This window comes from Coffea eugenioides, unplaced genomic scaffold (assembly GCF_003713205.1).
Source record: "Coffea eugenioides isolate CCC68of unplaced genomic scaffold, Ceug_1.0 ScVebR1_1495;HRSCAF=2356, whole genome shotgun sequence".
NCBI lineage: Eukaryota > Viridiplantae > Streptophyta > Magnoliopsida > Gentianales > Rubiaceae > Coffea > Coffea eugenioides.
The window spans coordinates 29,200-42,930 of NW_020861902.1; the positions used below are offsets into that span (position 1 = coordinate 29,200).

Here is a 13,731-nt window from a genome sequence, read left to right on the forward strand (position 1 = left end):
AGTACATGTGAATTAATTAAATAGCATTATTGAGTTTTCTAGATAAAATCTGTTCTAAAAATAAGTGACAAGTTATTCACTTAATATTTAATATGATATATAATTAAATGTATCATATTTGATACTTAATAATTTAATAATTTAATTGATTCAAATTTTAAACTTTAGTTTTATTAAACGCACTCTTAGATAATCATAACCAATAATGTGGTAGCCAAATTTTATGTATTTGAACTTTGATTTATGAAGCCAAAAATTGGTGCATTTTTCAGTACTTAATAGTTAATAGTCTTAAAGTGAGTGACAAGAACTCCAATTTTTTTTTAAAGAAAAACTTTAACTATTTATTCTTTTATTTAACAATTGGGTCATTTTCAGTAATTAACTAATACGAAACGATTGGGAGACGCAAGTACAAAACTAATCATTTGCCAAAGAAATTTACGATCTGAATTAATTAAAATTGGTCTTCCAATAGTGGATGATCAATAAACACATACGCACATAATAATTAAAAAGATAAATAACTATGCATCAGGTGTTTTTAAATTTCAAATTTATAATAATACTTTTGTGCAAATCACTTCTTAAGAGAAAATACTTCGAGGGCATAGTTAGTATGAGGAACGATTATCATTTCATAAGAGATAGTTTAACTAATAAATTAACTCTTAATTTCAACCATTTGATCAAATCAGCAAGAGGATTTTGATGAACTTGTTCCATTTTATTTTCAATTTTATGTGAGGAAAATTTTGCAAATTCTAAAACTGATTGTCTATTGTTTTGCGTTGCTTTTAGTGGGAGATAAATCAATCCATCTTATACAAACTCTATAAGTCACTCCGTCTATCAGTATTTTCTCGTTCCAATATCAAAAATTTACTTTTAATTTTTTCAGTAGGGAAGGGATGGAATTCAAGAAACACAAAGAGGACAGGAGAATTAGAACTCAAGAACTCTAATTCTTGAGACTTCAATTGTAACTACTAAATCCAGATCTTCTTGGCAAAAATAAATAAACTTGGTGCAGATCCTTAACACGTAAGGCTATCTTTATATTAAAAAGGGCAAATTATCCAATTGGCCCTTGAACTTTTTGTCTAAATAAAAATAAGCCCCTCATCTATTTTTTGCTGACTTTAAACCCTCGAACTTGTAAAATTGGACACCCGCGACCCTTTTAGCCAGTTTCTCCGGTTTTGCAACCGGAAGGCTAATTCACACGAATGCCTGTGTGCTTCTTCAAAGGGCATTTTCGTCCGCATTTTCTAAGCAAAAGGGGAACAATTTCTCCTTTTTCCCTCCATTTCTACAAAACCCTAGAAGAAGCTGGTTTATGACTCCAACGCACGTCTAAATTCCTTCATTTTCACATGCTTCACAAGTTTTGTTCAAGAAATGCTACTAATTATCAAAAACAGTTCATTGGAACATGAAACCCTGCTAATATTAGAGATGTTTTAATTGTTTAAGGTGGTTTGAGAGATTTAGAAAACGATTGAAATTGAAGTTTGAGTATATTTAACATGAAAGAGGGAAAAAACAAAAAGAAAAACTTCTACCAGATACAACTGAGAAAATTTCACTAAGTACAAATTCCATCTAAAATCAGCTATTTTTCTTCTTGAGAAGATGTCCGTTTAATTCAAATAAATTTAGCTTCCAAATTAAAGAAAAAAGTTAAATTTGACGTTTGACATGTAATACTATAAATTTGTTTGGCTACATAAGTTGATTTATTTTACCTCAATTTGTAGTTTTCTTGTTGTCTGATTCGTATTCATATTGCATTATATGCTCCCCCATAATTTTTGGTCAAAAAAATCCTCCATTAATGTGTAACAACAACCATCCATCTACCCCAAATAATTAGCTACTAAAACAGTATTCTTCTCAGTTTACTAGTGAGAATAATCTAAGTACTTTACTTGATCGTATTCTTTAGTGCACTTCTGGCATTAATTGATGAATTCAATTCGTGATAGCAACCCGCTAACCTCTAGGTAGATAAGGACTCAATTAAATGTTCTATTAAAATAGCTTAGTAAAATAGACATGCCTGTTCAAGTGCTTCACATTCTATTTAAAGGATTGACAGAGGAAATCTTAACAGTAGTCAGCTATGGCAGTTCAAGTTTCTCTTTCCCTAGGCCTCTTAGTCTTGCTGAATTTCTTGTTCTTTAGAGAGATTTCTACTGCACAAGCACCAATTCATAATATAGCTGTTCCATTCAACCGTTGCACTTTTCCACCTAATTTTATATTTGGTACTGCTTCTTCTGCCTATCAGGTATGCTACCTTTTCACTTTTTTGGTGATCTCATGGCAATTTCTTCTTAATTTGTAATGATTTGGTTCAGAAAAGAGATTTTAGGGAGAAAGTAGAAGAGGTGAGAACTGAGAAAGAGGAAAGAATCAAAGAAGAAGTTGAGGGAGAATGGCAAGATTTTATTATTTCAGAGAGGAAAAGTTATTACAGCTCAAATCATCGCTACCTCAGATACAATCAATACTCTATTTATATACAGAAAGTGGGTTGAAGATTTAGCAATAAGCACTGCTCAATTCCCTCTATTAACTAACATTATTATTCTAACAAACTGCTAACTTCTTGCTTGCTGGCAGTAACCAACTTTCAACTGCTTTTCATTTGATCATCATTGTAGCTAATCAGATGATTAGCTCTATCACCATCCATGAGACTCGGTTCATAACAATAGTTCCCCCTTATAAGAATCCTTGTCCTCAAGGATTGAGATCAGTAATGATACTAAATGGCTTGGCCTAAAAGAATATGACCAAGGGAGCAGCCTGCATAATTTTTTAAAAAGGCTTGTAGTCAATTTGGGAAGTTGCAGTCTAGTAGAAAATCCTGGCCTCCTGGATCCCACGGAAAATTCTGTTCCAAAAGTTTGTAACCCTGGATTGAACTTCCTACTGCAGGCCAAGTTCTTGCAACTATCAAGATCTTTGGCAACCCATAAACTTCAATAAGAATGTCTTGTCCCCATTTTTGCAAGCCAGAAAGTTCCCGCTCACATGATGATATTTCCATTACTTTCCTAAGATTGATTCCTCTGGAATTAGTATCAACAAAATCCAATGATTGGATCTTTCTCATCTTGATTCGGTTTCTATTGGGATCAACAAATTCAAGAATGAAACTTTCTGCTAGAGTACTTCCCTTGAATCCAGACACAATTTCACTCCAAAATCTTCTATCATTCCAACACCAACATCAGATAATGGAGTGAAGCCCGTATCAGATTCAATAACAACAAATGAATCAGTTTATGCAATCCTTGAGTTTGAATCATATCATTCTCTTTTGACCTCATGAAAAGTTTCATTGCCAAACATCTTAATGTCACCAAAGCTGGCTTCAAGTTGGGACTTCTCAACATCTAATTCAAAACTACTATTTGGGCCATCACAGAACTTTGTCCCATTTATTTTCCCATGAACCATGTGCGAGGCTTGGAGCCCACCATAGTCACCGTTCTCTTCTACAGACATTTCATCATTTACCAAAATCTGACTATTACTTGACAAACTAGATATGATTCATCATGTTTTCTAGCTTTTCTAGAATTTCCCTTAGAAGACATAACCAAGTCAGTACTTGAAAATTGCGGGAAAGAAATCATACCAACTTTTTCCTCAATTAACATCTAATTGAAATTACTGATCTCAATTTCAAGAAGTTGATTCTTGAATTCTAATTATCTTTCATTGCTCAACGTTGAATGTTCCAACTCCCCTTGAATTGAAATGGCTGAAGAATTAAGTTTTGACCTTTCACCAAACAGGTGGTGTTCTTCAATTGCAAAACCATAGTCACCTTCCAAATTTTCTTCCATTTCACCATGGAGGACTTCAAACTTTTTGTTTTTACCGTTGTCGAATGTGCATCAGTCCACTTCTTGATTGGGGTAGATGTTGAAAGATGGACCTCCTTGGAATTTGATTCCTCTGTTTCTTCAAGAATTTGATTCTCAAAAGCCCCTTCAATGCCTACTACAGATTCTTCAACTATTTCCCTGCCTTGATTGGATGAAGGATGCTGTCCCATTTTCCCAATAATCTTTTGATGCTCTTCTAGTGTGAACCCCTGTTTATGACTGAGTACCCGAAACATAACATTGAAAGTACATCTGCATTTGTACATTGACACATCCAATTCGTGATAGCCTTAATTTCCTTTTGCAGCCAACTGATCATGGAATCCTTGAGCTTGTAATTCAATTTGTCCCTCCAATTCATCCATATTTAGATCACCTCTCTGGATTTGATCTTCCAAGAGTTGATAGATGATGTTATCATCCATTGGTAAAATCTGACAAGTCCGTAATCTGGAAATCAATCCAAAATGTTGGTGGATTAATGGTGTCAGTTAAAGAATTTCATAGAAGGAATCGGAGAAAGAATTAGGAGGATTAGGAGGAAGAATTGAACAGGAGAGAGAAGAAAGAATCAGCAAGGAGCAGAGATAGAATAGAGGGAGGGGAAGGGAAGAAAGAAATGGAGACCAAGAAAGATCTTGCAATTGCTGGGTTCCAAAAGTTTCCGTCCAAGGATCGGAAGCTCTGATACCAATTGTAATGATTTGGTTCAGAAAAGAGATTTTAGGGAGAAAGTAGAAGAGGTGAGAACTGAGAAAGAGGAAAGAATCAGAGAAGAAGTTGAGGGAGAATGGGAAGATTTTATTATTTCAGAGAGGAAAAGTTATTACAGCTCAAATCATCACTACCTCAGATGCAATCAATACTCTATTTATATATAGAAAGTGGGCTGAAGATGTAGCAATAAACACTGCTCAATTCCCTCTATTAATTAACATATTATTATTCTAACAAACTGTTAACTTCTTGCTTGCTGGCAGTAACTAACTTACACCTGCTTTTCATTTGATCATCATTGTAGCTAATCAGATGATTAGCTCCATCACCATCCATGAGACTCGGTTCACAACATAATTCCTCCAATTCTTGAATTCAATCTCTTGTGTGAACAATCATTTTGTTTTTGTACATGCAAATAATAATAATGCGGACTTCAGATTAAAAGCAAGAAAGAAAATTTCCATGTAGCACAGTAAAAAAAAATAGCAAATGTGCATGCATAAGTCAATCTTTTACGCGTGAATTTGCCAAACTAGTTTTGTCTGCTATTTCACACTAACAGTTTTGTTACATTAAGTTCTTTGATGAGGCTTCGTCATATTTAATTTGCAATTTGTACATATTAGGCATATGACTCATGTATATATGTCCTTGATTTTGTTTCCACTAGCAAGTTGAGTCTGGACATTTCAGGCTGATTTAGGGTACGTTTGGAGTTGCGGTAGCTTATTGAAAGATATTTCCTCAATAGAGTTTTTAATAAAAATACTTATTAAATGTTTAACTACTTTTAAATATACTATTTGAAGACATAGTTCAATAAGTGTTTATTATATTGGATAATGTGTAATTTAAAAATTTTTAAATGTATTTATCTCTTTATTTAGTTTATAATATGGGATAAAATGATTAAATTTAATGTTTTATTTTTTTAAATTATAAAAGTTATTCCAAAAGCACCAAATTTGAGCTTTTGCTAAAAGCACTTTTCACACTAAAAGTTCTACTCCTAATTTTATGGAATGATTTTATCAAACGCTTTAAAAGTACTTTTTACACCTAAAAGTACATTTTTACCAAAAGGGTAAAATACATAAAACCCCCTTGTGGTTAAGGAAATTGAAACGAAACCTCCTCATTGTTTAGAAACTCCCACTTAACCCCCCTGTGCTTTGGACTTGTTTGGATTTTACCTGCTAACCGGCTGATGAGCCGGTAATAATATGAAATACCAAAAATACCCTCATATATAATATGTGAAAAGTTACAAATGCAATGAGTCAATTCTTTAAGTCCGGGAAAGCCTTTGAAGAATGTCAGCTTGGATCCATCAACTGTGATTGACTTTCCCTGTCTCTTGGGGGCTGGAAGAATGTTTTCACTTGAGAATGAATTTCACAGATTGAAAATCTTTCGCTGATGAATTTCCCTCTCCAAGACCAAGATGTGATGGTAGCGAGGGCCCTCTGAGATAGAATCTCGTTCTAGAAGGTTTTCCGCATCTGATCTATCTCCCGAAGATGAAGGCAGAGGGGCTCAGCGAGAAGAGGATTGTACCATGAGAGAAGCAAGGTTGGTAAATTCCTCTTTCCTTTGTGAAGCTCCATGAAATGGAAGTCACTGATCATTGTCCTGAATTCCAAGGTTGGGACTCGAGGGGGTCTCAGACCTCCCAATTTATCTTCACTGCTGCTAACTGCATTAGAATCACCAGCGACTATCCATGGTTCATAAAAATTGGATGCCATCCTCTCCAATTCCCTCCTCCAAAGTCGCCTTCTTTCCTTCGGATTCTTTCTTCCATACACACCCGTCATGATCCACCTCTTATCGGAGCCTTTTTCCGACACCATTCTACTGCTGCATCCACGAGTACAGTACAATTCGGAGCCACTCTAACTACCTCAACCCTTCTACCTCCCAATTCCCAGATCCATATCTTTCAAAACCCCACGGTCCAAATTCCACCATGAAGAAAAAACCCAGAACCCCAAAGCCGAAACCCTTTTTAGCAACCCTCTCAGCCCTACCTGGGCCGTCCTTGATTAAGCACTTAGCCACTAGTTTTGTGGACGAATTTAATTGCTCAAGTTACACTACTGTCACATAACACCTATTTAATGGGCAGGATGGCCGCGCGTGAATTTAATTGTTAGTTGTAATATTCTACTCCCCTCCGCAAGACTGGAAATTCTGTCATTAGTCCGCGCAGTCTCACCACCAAGTCCCAACAAAACTCAGAGGCCACCAGTATCATTTCCCACCAGTCGTCAGTGCAGTAAAGAGAAAAAAAAAAAGAAAAAAAAAGAGAGTCGTCAGTGCCGTAGAGAAGTCAGCACTAGGAATTTCTCAGATCATTTCCACTCTTAAATGCGTTGGAAAGTTAAATCAGCGATATCCATAAATTCCGTGACCAGCGGTGCAATTAACGCAACCAACATCGATCACCTTCCCACTTCTTCCCTTTACTTTACTTTGACACACAGAACAGCGTCTGCAGGCAGCTAAATGGGAAAGTAGCACAAGCCAGCAGCAGCCATTCCTTAAGAAATACAAGTGGGATTTGGAGTATTTGGGGAAATATGTTGAGGTGTTGGAGGAAAAGGGGTTTTTGGGTCTTCGTTTTGCATCTCTGTCGAAATTTTTCATTTGCAGATCTACAACTATGGTGGGTGCAAGCTTGGAAGAGTCATGGAGGACAAAATTGGAATGAAATGAGTTTCTGCTAGACACAAGTTACCATTAAGTCGCGTAAATATCACTCGCTAGCTCCCCAGCCGGTTAGCAGGTAAAATCCAAACAAGTCCAAAGCACAGGAGGGTTAAGTGGGAGTTTCTAAACAATGAGGAGGTTTCGTGTCAATTTCCTTAACCACAAGGGGGTTTTATGTATTTTACCCTTACCAAAAACACTGCAACCCCAGATAGACCTTAGGCTCCAAGAGCTTATTATAGAATAAGCACTCAAATTGCTATATCCCTACCTGAAATACTCATGCCTTTAAGCTATTCCATGCAGTACGAAGGAGCAGCATTCGAAGATGGAAAAGGACCAAGTATATGTGATACTTTCACCCACAAATATCCAGGTCTCTACCTCCCTCTGCACCATACCACCCTCTAGGATTGTTAAATAGCAACGCTAAACTTCATAAAATATAAACTAAAAGTAGCTCATATTAAATGATGCATTAAAAGAATGACGACAAATTTTGTCAATCACATGATGAAGCTGGTTCTTTTGTGATTTCTGCAGAGAAAGCGATAGATCGCAGCAATGGAGATGTAGCAGATGATTTCTATCATCTTTACAAGGTTTGTTGCCCAATCAGATGTCCTAACCTTTAAAAGTTAATTAATTGTAGTACACCAACTGACCATATTCAATTGGTGAATCCTACTGACAATTGAATTCAATTTGTTTATTTGTTAAAAACTATTTTTAAAGATTTTTTTTTTCTATGATTGATGAAGACAATGTGACATGCAGGAAGATGTACAATTAATGAAATACATAGGCTTAAATGGTTTCAGATTTTCCATCTCGTGGTCCAGAGTATTGCCTCGTAAGATGATTCTTTTTTATTTATTACTCAGAAACATATTACACGATAATTATTTATATATCTATTATCCACTCATGCATCTAACATTTATATCGTGAGTATTTAGTTTAGTCTTTCTTCATCTTCTAATCAATCCTTTAAAGGCAGTATTCTAACTTCATCAAGAAAAATGTTCTGCTATTTGTCTTTTCATCCATATGGCATAACTACAGAAAATCCAGAACGGAAAGCAAGGGTAGGGGAAAAAAAAAAAACCAAGGGACATATATATGAGCTTCACAGGAAAATAAGCTACAGTATCCCTTTTTTTAAAAAAAATTGGGATGTTTTTTTCTTTTTTAAAATGGAAGGTTTTAAATCCAAAATCTCCTACTTATAACTTCTTCCGCCTTATCATCCAATCCAATCCTCCCTCAGCTCCCTTATGCATATCAGCGTAATATTATTTCTCCATATTCACCAATTTCTTTCAAGTTATTTATTTCATATTTTTATTTCCAGAATTATATAATAGTAAGTGCTTTATTGTCAGTGTAATTTATGCAGATACTTAGTATGATTAACATGTAATTCTATTGATCAGATGGAAAGCTAAGCAAAGGAGTGAACAAGCTAGGCATAGCCTTTTACAACAATCTCATCAATGATTTAATATCAAAGGGCCAGTATCCTCTCTCAAACGCAAAATAATATTTACTTCGACATCCTATTCTGCAATGCAATATTTAATTGTAGTATTAGGATTTGATTATAACTCCAGCCAATTGAAATTCTGCTCTCAACATTTTAGAACTCCTATGCTACCAACTGCTTTCCGAAAGTGCATTATAGTTGAGGTTGTAACAAATTGCAGATTAGTTTTGCATACAGGACATAAATTGGGAGTCAATTTCGAACCTGGGGCATATACTGCTTTTTTATGTCCAGTTTTATCTGATTGTTGTGGTTACTACGATGTTTAGTACATAATCACATTTCATTAATGTAACAAATAAATGTGGAATACTTTGTTCATATACACTAACATTTTCATGAATGTAGCAATATAATATAATTGTAATCAAATAATGTAACAATATATTCATTATTAAAAAAATCAAAGGAAAGTATAACCGTACCTATCTCAAATCCGACAATTTGGATGAGGAGACTTTGGTAGTTTGGATGTGGAATAATTTGGTCCGTTAGTATAAGGAATCAATTTTTTGATGATACCTTCTAGCCGTGTCCCTTAGTATAAGGAATCATTCTTTGTGATGATACTATTTAGCTTTGTCCGATACCTTCTACTGCTGCATGCCAAAAAAAGTCATAAAAATAATCAAAAACTAGGATTTCAATTTTTCCATCAACTTCCGATCTTTTGAACCACTTTGATTATCAATTCTCTTGTCTATTTGAGGCATGTGTCTACTCTTTAATGTTCGAAAATAAGTGAGGGTTAGGCAAATTTAGAAGGAATACGGAGTCATAGCAAAGAAGGAACTCAAAGAATTAGCCATTTATTTCTTTCTCTATCTCAAACTAACACTGATTATGAAATTAAAACAGGCATAACACCTTTTGTGACACTCTTTCATTGGGATCCTCCTCAAGCCCTAGAAGATGAATATGGCGGCTTTCTAAACATTAGTATAGTGTAAGTGCAATCTACCTGAACATTGGACGGCATGTTTGGAACGATGGAAAGATGGAGAATTTAATGATTTTTTTTCCTTAAAAAAAAAAGGGTACATCTTGAAGCCAATAAAGGAGCTTCTTTGAAAGATACGTTATTTTTTTTAGGGTAGAATGGTGAGTGAGAGCATCCACATCATAATCTAGATCAACTTTCTTCTATTAGGTCGATTGTCACAAATTTAATTTAATTGACAGGGATGATTTTCGAGATTTCGCAGAGCTTTGTTTCAAAGAATTTGGTGACAGAGTAAAGTATTGGAGCACATTCAACGAGCCATGGACATTTTCCACAGGTGGTTATGACTCTACCACCTTTATAGGTTCATTAGCCCCTGGACGATGTTCGGCATGGATGAACAAAGGATGCCCTGCTGGGGATTCTTCGACTGAGCCTTATTTGGTTGCCCACCACATCATCCTTAGCCATGCAGCAGCAGCTAAACTATACAGGGAGAAATACAAGGTTACTACACTAAAAAAAGTTAACTGTCTTTACAATTTAAATAAAGTACTTCTTACTACTGAATATGTTGACAACAATAATATCACTTATGTTTCCCACGTGAAACAATAATAAATCTACATTTGGCATTTTTTTTTTCTGAAGCCATCTCAAAAGGGGCAAATAGGAATAGTGCTTGTAACTAATTGGATGTTGCCTTATTCCAATGCCAAGTCTGATGCAATAGCTGCCCAACGAGTCCTAGACTTTTTCCTGGGATGGTGAGTACAATTTTAGGTGCTGCAAATGCACTTGTATAAAATAACTATATCATTGAGCTAAAACATTCAGTTTATTACATGTTGAGTAGTGTATGTAAGACAAAATATAGCTTTGACAATTCTATGGTTTTGACAGGTTTCTAGATCCACTAACTTCTGGTGACTATCCAAAAAGCATGCGTGACAAACTAGGGGGACGCTTACCAAAGTTCACTCAACAGCAATCAAAGTTAATCAGGGGCTCCTTAGATTTCTTGGGATTGAACTACTATAGTTCAAGTTATGCTGAGGATATTTCCCATGCTACTACCGTTAATATTAGCTACACATCAGACTTTCAAGTTAATATAACATGTAAGTCCCTAGAAAATCAACATTATCATTGTTCGTTTCTAATTTTAAAATTTAATTCTAACGCGGCTGGTTTCTTAAAATATGCTGATTTCTACTATTAGTCGCTTGTTGTTGACTTTTCATAAATTTAGGGTCTTTTTATGTCCATCAACTTGCAGTTGTAGCTTTCTGTTGACACAGAGAATATACCAAATGAATCAAAATAGTATATTGGGGTGTGGGTGTGTTTGTGTGTGTGTGTGTGTGGGGGGGGGGTCAAATTCAAAAATAATTATACTTTAATGGGATCAACCTAAAACTAACCCAAATATAGGGGACTATAAGTGCAATTTATATAATTTTACCTACATAACCTCTATTTCTTGTTTGACAGCAATACGAAACGGCAAGCCTATTGGTGCGCCGGTAAGTTTAATTTATGCTACGATTATTTGAAACTATCAGAGAAATAATGCCATTTTATATATATTATAAGACTAGCAAGAAAACTCTTCTTTTCTTGACGTTAACCCAATTTACTTTTGTGTTTATATTTCCTTCATTCGTTTGTGGTGATTTCTAGACAGGAGCAGGGTTTTTATATGTTTATCCAAAAGGGCTTACTGAGATTCTTGTCTATTTGAAGAAAAACTACCACAATCCAACAATCTATATTACTGAGAATGGTGAGGAAGAAAACTAAATAGACAATAATTAGTACTTTCTAGCGCAAGATTCATGTTCACTTTTTCACTTAAATAACTCAAATTCGTTTGCACAATGACCAGGACTTGCTGAAACCAATATCAATAGTATTGAGCAAGCGATCCATGATACAAATAGGATAAAATTCTACAGTGGTCATTTCAAGGCCTTGAAGGCAGCCATTGAGTGAGTACTCTTCTTGTTTCCACATTAACTGTAGAGTCGTTTATCACGCTTTCCTACAAATTAGAGTCTATAAATGTATAGAATGTTTCTCGATTATGTCAATCTTCAGTCAAGGTCTAATGCAATCAGAAGTCCATGATACAGCTTAAAAATTTCGTTGTTTTCTTCAGGCTTCCTGAAATTTATGACATCAGTTGATTCTTAACTTGCATGAATACAATTATGTATTTCGATATTTATCTAAAAAATTTTCACTTGTTTTCACTAATAAATTAAGTTCAGAATACATGTAGTCCTTTTATTTGACAGGCACCCCATTAGATGACGCCATAAGTCATCGATGCTTTTTTAGATAAATATCGCTATTTTGATTTTTTTCTTAATGTATATAGGTGGAATAGTAGATTTGAGATGGTAAAGTTTCCTTTTTTTTTTTTCTTCAGTAAGCAGATACTAAGGTAACCTATTATAGTTAGCTAATAGTTTGTTTCATTAATTTTTCTCTCAAGTTGCCACACTTGATTTTGTGAACCATGTTTAAGTTTTGGTGAATTATGTCTTGTTTGGATTGTAGTTTTCCAAAAAAGAAAATTTTACATTTTCTATGACTATATTTTTTTAATCGCCACTTTATTTCACAAATATTAAACTGCTACAGTATATTTTTTACAACAAAAAACTCCACAAAATAGCTATCCAAACGGGATAGATAACAGTTTCCTTCGCACTTGGTCAACTTTCTTAACATCTAATATTCTAACATTTAGTACTTGGTCTAGAGGCACACACATTCTAAGGCTAAGTTGTCCCAATTAATATTTTGCTTGCATCATAAACATATTTCTCAATCCACTTTTTTATATTCCCAACTACTTTTTATCTCACATACATCATATCACAAAAAGTGCTATAGTAATTATTCCAAATAATAATATTTCAAATAATACTCTATCGAAGCACACTCAATAATAATAATAATAATAATAATAATAAAGAGGACCCTTAAATGAACACAGAAATTTGGTTACCATCCGTCAAGGAATCAAATTAAATTGTGAAAGAGATCTCCTCAAACACTTTGTTACTCTTTTGCAGGAAGGGCGTGGATGTGAGAGGATTCTTCGCATGGACGTTTTTAGACACTTATGAATGGGGCTCAGGTTACACAATGAAGTTTGGCATCACTTATGTTGACTTCAAGAATAAACTCAAGAGGTACCCCAAGCATTCAGCCCTTTGGTTGAAGCAATTCCTCAAGTAACACAGATCGCTTATGCTTTGTGAGATGATTGTGTGTGTATATATATATATTTGCCAATAATTGCAAAATAATGTCCTCAATAGCTAGGAATCGAAAGCTTTGACAAGCTCCTGTGATGTACTTGATTTTCCATATGAAAAATAATTATATGCATAGCAATATTTCCTCATATGCTATGCAAACTTTGCCAAAGACCAAAACTATGAGCAAAAAGTTGTCGATTACAGCTAAAGGTGAAAAAACCAGTGTACTCTTTCACGTCTAATATCACTACAGCAAATCGATGTTTGATGTGATTATTTGGTTTCTAAATTGGAAAGTGGCATTGGTTGAAGATAATAATAAAATGCTTAGATAATAAATGTATTGTTCATATCTACAAAATTAATGGTCCAAATCTAAGCCACATCAAGTCCACCAGTCATGTATCCACTACTTTAATATGGTTTTTTCACTTCCTACGTGTGTTCTTGTAATCTGTTTCCAAGGGCCAGATAAGTTACCAACTGTTTCTATTATGGGGCAACTTGCGACCATGGTAGAGCCATCAAGCTTTAGATTGTGATTCGAACACCAAAAAAATTGTTTAAACCATCACTAGTTTCATACAATTTTGATCCGAAGACATTTTACGTCCGATAAGTAATTAACTC

The 13,731-nt window shown here is 34.7% G+C and overlaps 1 protein-coding gene across 1 annotated transcript; it reads left to right on the forward strand.

The window, feature by feature from the left end:
• Positions 1 to 2,125: 2,125 nt before the first annotated feature.
• On the forward strand, positions 2,126 to 13,127 carry LOC113755450 (beta-glucosidase 24-like). The gene is made up of 13 exons (XM_027299454.1): positions 2,126 to 2,293; positions 7,644 to 7,713; positions 7,881 to 7,939; positions 8,115 to 8,190; positions 8,774 to 8,851; positions 9,742 to 9,829; positions 10,066 to 10,333; positions 10,478 to 10,593; positions 10,730 to 10,947; positions 11,321 to 11,352; positions 11,510 to 11,612; positions 11,715 to 11,817; positions 12,913 to 13,127. The coding sequence occupies exons 1-13, from the start codon at positions 2,126 to 2,128 to the stop codon at positions 13,076 to 13,078; spliced, it is 1,545 nt and encodes a 514-aa protein (XP_027155255.1). The 3' UTR covers positions 13,079 to 13,127.
• Positions 13,128 to 13,731: the final 604 nt, after the last annotated feature.

Coding starts and splice junctions, on each gene's coding strand:
- LOC113755450 (XM_027299454.1), top strand. CDS start 2,126: ATGGCAGTTCAAGTTTCTCTTTCCCTAGGCCTCTTAGTCTTGCTGAAT. Junction 7,714..7,880: donor TTTCACCCACAAATATCCAG/GTCTCTACCTCC, acceptor TGATTTCTGCAG/AGAAAGCGATAGATCGCAGC. Junction 8,191..8,773: donor GTGGTCCAGAGTATTGCCTC/GTAAGATGATTC, acceptor TCTATTGATCAG/ATGGAAAGCTAAGCAAAGGA.